This window comes from Prosopis cineraria, unplaced genomic scaffold (assembly GCF_029017545.1).
Source record: "Prosopis cineraria cultivar Desert tree isolate PC_DT_omini unplaced genomic scaffold, ASM2901754v1 PC1, whole genome shotgun sequence".
NCBI classification, from domain to species: domain Eukaryota; kingdom Viridiplantae; phylum Streptophyta; class Magnoliopsida; order Fabales; family Fabaceae; genus Prosopis; species Prosopis cineraria.
This window is the reverse complement of record NW_026555332.1, coordinates 56,502,465-56,510,833: the sequence shown is the minus strand read 5'-3', so window position 1 is coordinate 56,510,833 and position 8,369 is coordinate 56,502,465. Positions and strand designations below refer to the sequence as shown.

Genomic DNA, 8,369 nt, shown 5'->3' with positions numbered 1-8,369 from the left:
ATTATTACACTGATATTCTTGATGTCGATCGATTTTGCCTCCTCACTCATAAAAATCTTTCTGCTCACTCTCTACATGTTCTCCCTCTCACTTGCCTTCTCGGTGGAGCATCGTGCATGTGCTGGCTCGGAAGCGAACTGTTAGGGACAGGCCAAAAAATGTGACGTTTACTGAACGAAACGCGGACAGGCGAGCCCAACAGGGTTCATGTACAGAGGATTGAGGAGGGGAAAGCAAAGCGCGGGCATCTTTTTCTTTCTTCTCTCCTTTTGTTTCCACCCTCTTCTAACGTTAGGGCGAGAGACACGCAAGGAGTGCAAGTGGCCCCACCACTTCGGGGTGGGCATACTGTTCCCACTTCCCACCACCACCATCCTACTTATTAAGCTCTCTCTCTCTCTCTCTCTCTCTCTCTCTCTCTCGTTTTTTTTTTTTTTTTTGGTGTGTAGTGTACCGATATCACCTCACAAATCTCAATCAGATTCACATCACCGTCATCATCACGACCGTTTCCGTCTTCCGAACCTATCCTCCCATCTGTCCTTCGAACTCCACAAACTTCCGACCCTCAATCGCTGCCGATCTTCGCTGCTTCCGACGCTAGTATTCCGACTTCGACGGCTGACTTCCATCTTCGGCCTCAGTTGTTCAGGTCGTTGTTGAATTTGAATTCCCCCTTGTTTTTCTTTCAAGATTTTACCGGATGAGACTTCTCTGTGCTTTAGCTTAGCTTGGATGTTGTAGTTGACTTTGGAGGGATTGGTGGTTACTTGGTCCTTGTTGGCTATGTGGGTTGCCCTCTATTGGAATCATGGAGGCGTGGGTGTACTGTTTCTCGACTTTTGGGGAAGAAGCGAGGCTGATTAAATCAAACTCTGCGCTGTTAATTTGATGCTGCATCTTAATTTCACAGTTTATATTACCTTGTTAAATTTTTGGATTCGTTGATAGACTGGGACAATTCGGTTGCGATTATGGAAGCTAGATCTGGCCCAGAAGCTTTTCACTTTTATGGAATTGGTTCATCGGATTTGCGGGGAGTGGGGAAGAGGTCTGTTGAATGGGATTTGAACAATTGGAAATGGGATGGAGATCTTTTTATAGCTAGCCCACTGACACCAGTACCAGAAGATAGCGTAGGCCGACAATTATTCCCTCTTGGGTCTGGGATCCCCATGGCCGGAGGGTCCTCCAACAGTTCTTCCTCTTGCTCGGATGAAGTAAATCTTGGGATTGACAAGCGGAAGAAGGAAGGAGAAAGGAAAAGGAGGGTTATTGTGGTGGAAGATGACAGCTTGAATGAGGGTGCAGGTGGCCTTAGCTTAAAGCTTGGGGGCCATGACTCTCCAATTGCTGATAGGGAGATGGCAAATTGGGAAGGAATGAATGGAAAGAAAACCAGATTAGCTGGAGGTGCTTCAAATCGAGCTGTCTGTCAGGTGGAGGACTGTGGCGCGGATCTGAGCAGTGCTAAGGATTATCATAGGCGCCATAAGGTTTGTGAGATGCACTCAAAGGCCAGTAGGGCACTTGTGGGGAATGTAATGCAGCGGTTCTGTCAGCAATGTAGTCGGTAAGTTCCCCTGGGTTGCTTTAAAATTTTAGGAGTATTTAATCAGTTTGATATTTGTTTTACTTATGTATAAAGCAAAGAGAATGGATGAAATATCAAATCACAGTTCTATAATTCGTAATTCGAGAACTATCTCTGAATGCTTCTGAGAATCAATACATAGATGGTTTAGCTATGCCAGGACATTGTTTCATGCTCCCATAAAATTTTGGAGTTTTTCTTAAAAAACAGAATCTATTATCAGCTGAAGTTGAATACTTCCTTTATGCAAGCATTCAAATCAGTGATAACTGATGTACATTCTTTTACTCCATTTGTAGGTTTCACATCCTTCAGGAGTTTGATGAAGGAAAGAGAAGTTGTCGAAGACGCTTGGCGGGTCACAATAAAAGGAGGAGGAAAACAAATAATGATGCTGTTCCTAATGGCAGTTCAATAAACGATGATCAGACAAGTAGTTACCTGTTGATTACATTGTTGAAGATACTTTCAAATATGCATTGTAAGTATTTCTTTAATGTATATCTTTACAACTACAGTAGTTTATTACTGTTTAGATCTGCTTGAGGCTTCTATTTGGTATCTTTGCTGCTTGCTTGTCTTGTTTGGAATGATGATGGTATGATTGTGGCTCAACCTATTTATCATTATAGATGTTATTGATCGTTCATAGCTGCAGAAAGGTAGTTTGGCCATTTGCTAATATGTTTTGAGAAAACTGTACTTTATCCTGGCAAACATAAACAAGGCGGAGGATATTCTGGACTTTTACTTGAATTGTTTTCTAAATAGTGTCAAATATTTCTTTGGAGGAACAATACTAGAGGAAATTTATTCATTAGGTTTCTTTTACTAGATTATTAATGTCTGATTCTTTATTAATTGAAGAAAATGTTGAGGATGAAACTTGGGCCCTCAGCGTTAATAACGTCAAATAAATTTGCTTTCTGATAGTTTTTTAATACCTGTTTCTTAATTTAGTATTTCTGCTGTCCCAGTTTTTGGGGGTTAGATAATGACGTCTTTCATGAGCAGCTAGCAGGTCAAATCAGACCACGGATCAGGATCTGCTGTCTCATCTTCTAAAGAGCCTAGCTAGTCAAAATGGTGAACATGAAACCAAGAGCTTGTCTAACCTTTTGCGGGAACCAGAGAATTTGTTGAAAGAAGGAAGTTCTCCTGGGAAGTCGGATATGGTTTCTGCTTTATTCTCACATGGTTCTCAAGGCTCTCCAACTGTTATAAGACAACCGCAAACAATATCTATGAGTGAAATTCAACATCAAGGGATGCATGATGCTGGGGCTGCTGATCAACAGACTGTGTCTTCTACTAAACCTAGCATTACAAACAGTCCTCCAGTTTACTCAGAAGCCAGGGACAGTGTTGCTGGACAGGTCAAGATGAATAATTTTGATTTGAATGACATATATATTGACTCAGATGATGGCATAGAAGATATTGAAAGATTGCCTGTCTCTGCAAACATTGGGGCTAGTTCTCTTGATTATCAGTGGGCACAACAAGACTCTCATCAATCAAGCCCGCCTCAGACAAGTGGAAATTCAGATTCTGCATCTGCCCAGTCCCCTTCTAGTTCAAGTGGAGAAGCTCAGGTTTGTGCTTATCACAGAGCTTGTGGATTGGCTGGCTAGTGGCTATTGTACTTGTGCTTACACAGGCCCTTACATTTACCTGCATCTCATCACCATGATTTTGGTCATATGACTTTCTATACAGGTTGAGGATGTTCTGCCAAAATCAGTGCATAATATCTGTTGTATAGTACAGGAATATTTGCTTATTAATTTTTTTTTTGGTTGCTGGTTTACAATGCCTTACGATATCGGTGATATGCCAGTTAGCAATGAAATAATTCATCCAGTTATTCTCATCAACAGGCAACACAAATCAGTCCCCCTTGTTTCACTGAATTGAATGGTTTCCAAGGACGATCTGAGGAAAAGTGTTCATTTCAAAGTAAAGTTTACTTGAGGAAGGAACAATAGAAATGAATGTGACCTGTTTTTCAATTCATGACTCTTCAAAGTGTCTATGGCAATCGTTACCTCATAAATTAGCTTCTCTTAGTCTCTGGTGTACAGCTTGTGGTTTGAAACAGCATGCCTACATATGCCCTTTATATGGAAATAGCCACTTTGCACGAAGTCGAGCCCCTGTAGTTATGTCTTTGAGGATCATTTTGCACTTCAAATTTCAAACGTCATGCTACCTGATTATTTTACTGAATATTTTTGCCTTGCAATTTCTCACCTCCTTGATGAAATGTATGGACTTCCATCATTTTTTTAGTTCAACTCTCATCCCCCCTTAGTTGGATCAATAGCAAGCATAAGAATGATGAGTTGGTAGTTTGTTTGTGTCAAATATGTAAAATTAGGAAGTAGCTGCCACCTAAGTACCAAACAATTAAGCTGTTTGTTTTCACCATTTCAGAGCCGCACAGATCGAATTGTTTTGAAGCTCTTTGGTAAAGAACCAAATGATTTTCCTCTTGTACTTAGAGCACAGGTATTTAAGGTTCCCAAACGACCAAGTTTCGGTTCTTTGCATCTCTTTCCTTTGAACTTTAATCATGCTAATTGTTTGGAATTCCAGATTCTTGACTGGTTGTCCCACAGTCCTACTGACATTGAGAGCTACATACGGCCTGGATGTATTGTTTTGACTATTTATCTGCGTCAGACAGAGGCTGTATGGGAGGAGGTAATCTTTGCAGTTCTAAAAAATCTAGCATGTGTTTATGGGTGGTTTCTTCTGTTATTAGGTGGCACTTTAGACCTTACAAGACGTGGTTGCTTTCTTGCAGCTTTGCTATGATCTTACATCAAGTTTGAATAGGCTTATTGATGTCTCAGATGGTGACTTTTGGAGAACTGGATGGGTTTACACAAGAGTGCAGCATCAGATAGCCTTCATTTTCAATGGTCTCGACTCTTTGTTTGGTTGTTAGGGATCATGATACTGGGAATTGAATTTGATCTCTGTTTTCTATTAGGTCAATTAATTATTGTTTTGTCCAATCAAGCATATTAAGTTTTTGAAAGTTAAAAATGAACTTCGTTTTTTGACATGTTAATGTCTCACACCATTCTTTGCCACCTCTATCCTAGCATATTAAGTTGGCGGGCTTAGATTGAGAATTGATGCGCTGCTGATAGACTGCTGATGTTGCCTATGTTACTGTTTTAACTGCCATCTTTATATTCTTGCCTTAGAATTACATCAATCGGGAGAAGTATTTCTTTATACGACAGCCTATCTAACTGCAATTTTCCTTCTGCAGGTCAGGTTGTCATAGATAAATCCTTACCTTTAAGAAGTAAGAATTATGGTAAGATTGTGAGTGTTAGTCCGATTGCTGTACCAGCATTCAAAACAGCTCAATTTTCAGTCAAGGGTATGAATCTGATTCGGCCAGCCACTAGGTATATGAGCTTTTGATCTCTACAATGTAGATACTTTGTTCAATTTTGAATATGTTTGAGTTGTCTTCAGTAATATTTCCTTAAGTTCGATGCTTTTGTCCATGCATTTGTACTTTTGTTGGAATAGCATGTTATAGGGCCTTGAAACTCCTTTTTCAGGTTATTATGTGCTCTAGAAGGGAAATATGTGGTTTGTGAAGATGCTCAGGAGCCAACGGAGCAGTGCTCCAAAGAGCTTGATGAGCTCCAGTGCATCCAATTTTCATGTTCTGTTCCTGTGATGAATGGAAGAGGATTTATTGAGGTTCTTTCTCTTTGATCTCTCACATTTAAAGAAAACAAACTGTAGGAAATGTTGGCTAGTTGTTAATCAGTCAAGGGGATTGGCAAATTCCTCTGTTGCCTTAGTTTGTCTATTATTGGTGGATTTTTTGTTTTGCGTTCAGTTGTTGACATATTAATCAATAATAAGAGTTCAGTTGTGAAGATCTAACAACAATAATAGCCTTTAAGTTCTTATGCTCTTATTAAAAAGAACAGATGCTTTTTACGTTATGTTCAGTATGTGCATAAGAATGCTAAACTGCATGGCAAGTTTTATTTTGGAGAGAGAAAATGGCATCCAAGATTGGTGTTCTTAGCTGTATTCTTGATGCTACTGTCAATAGATGCATTTTCTTTGATAGTAGGAGCAAGGACATCCGTTGCCTTCCTTTCAGCTGGGAAGCAAGTCAGCATCATACATGTCTAGTGTATCAACGTGTCATATCTATAACAAATAAATGAACCAAATAATGTAAAACCTTGAAGTTTTAACTGCACTTCTAAATTCAAGTTAGTAAATGGATCTCAAGAGCCCCAAAATTTTAAATTTGTTGCCAAGTAGTTGGGAAGCTAGGGTTTTTTTTTTTCACCCTTTTACTTGATCCTGATGCCATGTTTTGCTTCTCTTAGCTGAGCTTTGTGTTTTCTACTGTTTCTTGAATTTGCCAGATTGAGGACCAGGGCTTGAGCAGCAGCTTTTTTCCTTTCATAGTCACAGAAGAGGATGTTTGCTCAGAAATTTGTGCACTTGAGCCTCTACTAGAATCAAGCAAAGCTGATTCTGATATTGGAGGATCTGGAAAATTTATGGCCACAAGTCAAGCCATGGATTTTATTCATGAAATGGGTTGGCTTCTCCATAGGAGCCAATTGAAATCTAGGATGGTTCATCTAAACTCTAATGTTGATCCTTTTCCATTAAAACGGTTCAAGCAGCTCATGGAGTACTCTATGGACCATGATTGGTGTGCGGTGGTGAAGAAACTATTGAACCTTTTACTTGATGGAACGGTGGATGCAGGGGATCACCCATCTCTATATTTGGCACTTTCAGAGATGGGTCTCCTCCATAAAGCTGTAAGGAGAAATAGCAGGCAGTTGGTGGAGTTGCTTTTGAGATATGTTCCCGGGAAAATTGCTGATGAACTAGGACCTGAAAACAAGTCACTAGCTGATGTTGGGAACCAGAGCTTCTTGTTTAGACCTGACATTGTTGGCCCTGCAGGCTTGACACCACTTCATATTGCAGCTGGGAAAGATGGTTCCGAGGATGTATTGGATGCTTTAACTAATGATCCTTGCATGGTAAGATTTCTTCCATCTTAAATTACATCATTGTGAGTATCATGCTCTTCAATGGGTGAGATTTTCATCAAGGATTTACTTCACATCTGGTCCAATGGAGTACCTGTTTTGCTGCTTTTATCTTCTTGTCCGACCTAATTTTTCTGAAATAATAGTAGGTGTTGTTTAAATGATCTATCTGTATGGTAAATCCAGTTCTTTCCCCTTCCCCGTTCCTGTAAAAGAGAATTAAAGATTAACGAGAGCATCAACATCGTTTCCGTGTTTATGCGTCAAGTTAGAAGGTTATAGTTTAGACATGATTAGACGGGGTTTCTATTCCAGGTAGGAATTGAAGCATGGAAGAGTGCTCGTGACAGCACAGGATTTACGCCTGAAGATTATGCACGCTTACGTGGTCATTATGCATACATTCACTTGCTTCAGAAGAAAATCAACAAGAGACAAGCAGCAGCAGCATCTCACGTGTTGGTAGATATCCCCGGCAATCTGAATGATTCTAGCATGAATCAGAAGCAAACTGAGTCTTCCACTAGCTTGGAGATCGGAAAGGCAGAAGGAAGCCGTGTGCAAGGGCATTGCAAACTTTGCGACCATAAATTGTCTTATAGGACTGCAGTTGGAAGGTCTTTAGTGTACAAACCTGCCATGCTCTCAATGGTGGCCGTAGCAGCAGTGTGTGTCTGCGTGGCCCTTCTGTTCAAAAGCTCACCTGAAGTTCTGTACGTGTTCCAACCCTTCAGGTGGGAATCGCTGGATTTCGGAACAAGCTGAGGTTCATTAACTTTGTAATTTTTACATGATGTATTAGGACGTGTTCATCAACTGTATGAATCTGATTTCCTTTAGGAATTGTGCTTTGTATTGGCTAAATCGTGCATTGTTATTTACATTAATATTATGACCCGTCAATGTACTCGAGCAATGTATGTCGATGTTGCATTTCTTATGAATCTCTGTTTAGTATCATTCTTTTTCGGACGGATTGCATTCCCTGTGTGGGAAACTACAATCTTGACCGTTGTTTCGAATTTTTATGTTACTATAATTTTTTAAACCGATCTGTTTTTCGAAATGCATGTTGAGATTTTTTGGATGAAAATTTCTGTTTCTGTGACGTGATTCAATACGTCATGGTTTTTTTTTTTTTTTTAAAAAAAAGAAGTCTTTACATCATGGTGTGTGATGTCAAATTAAGAGTTATATGTTTTAAAAATCAAATCAGATACATAATTTAACTGGGTGACCATCTGTCGAATCAGTATGTAATAATTAAATATGAATTAAATAAAAAATAAAATTTAATACATTGTATATACTATATATGTAAGGAATAAATTTAACATATATCTATTTCTTAATAAAATAATGTTACATAACTATAAGTCAATAATATCATAAACTTTAACCTTATTATTTTTGAAACAATTAATTGACATTTTATTAATTAAGATTAGCAGGTAAAGGGGTGCCAGATGCATATATCAATTCAATTCGATCATACTTCGAAAAAAGAACATATTTATTTATTCATTTTAATTAAAAACATAAAATTAAAAAAACCCCACGTGTACGTCAGATGGCTTTTTTTCTCTGACAAAGATGAAAAGTATTTGTCAAATCCAAACCCAACTTTTCATTTCATGCTCTCTTTCATTACTGCTTACTTAAGGCTAATTCCTATCTTCCTTTCCATCTTCCGGCTCGCTGTCATCACG

At 39.0% G+C, this 8,369-nt stretch overlaps 1 protein-coding gene across 2 annotated transcripts; it reads left to right on the top strand.

Annotated features, from left to right (window-relative positions):
- The first annotated feature begins 422 nt into the window (after positions 1–422).
- LOC129311647 (squamosa promoter-binding-like protein 1) lies at positions 423–7,620 on the top strand. Of its 2 annotated transcripts, none has more exons than XM_054954037.1 (10): positions 423–1,573; positions 1,894–2,075; positions 2,609–3,189; positions 4,031–4,105; positions 4,193–4,300; positions 4,404–4,521; positions 4,881–5,022; positions 5,182–5,326; positions 6,016–6,651; positions 6,976–7,620. In XM_054954037.1, exons 1-10 carry the CDS (start codon positions 975–977, stop codon positions 7,423–7,425), a joined length of 3,036 nt encoding a protein of 1,011 aa, XP_054810012.1. In that variant the 5' UTR covers positions 423–974; the 3' UTR covers positions 7,426–7,620. The 2 variants fall into 2 exon arrangements, with proteins under 2 accessions (XP_054810012.1, XP_054810020.1); XM_054954045.1 differs by having other exon boundaries at positions 1,894–2,079; positions 2,613–3,189.
- The last annotated feature ends 749 nt before the right edge of the window (positions 7,621–8,369 follow it).

Coding starts and splice junctions, on each gene's coding strand:
- LOC129311647 (XM_054954037.1), top strand. CDS start 975: ATGGAAGCTAGATCTGGCCCAGAAGCTTTTCACTTTTATGGAATTGGT. Junction 4,522..4,880: donor GATAGCCTTCATTTTCAATG/GTCTCGACTCTT, acceptor TTCCTTCTGCAG/GTCAGGTTGTCATAGATAAA. Junction 5,023..5,181: donor CTGATTCGGCCAGCCACTAG/GTATATGAGCTT, acceptor CTCCTTTTTCAG/GTTATTATGTGCTCTAGAAG.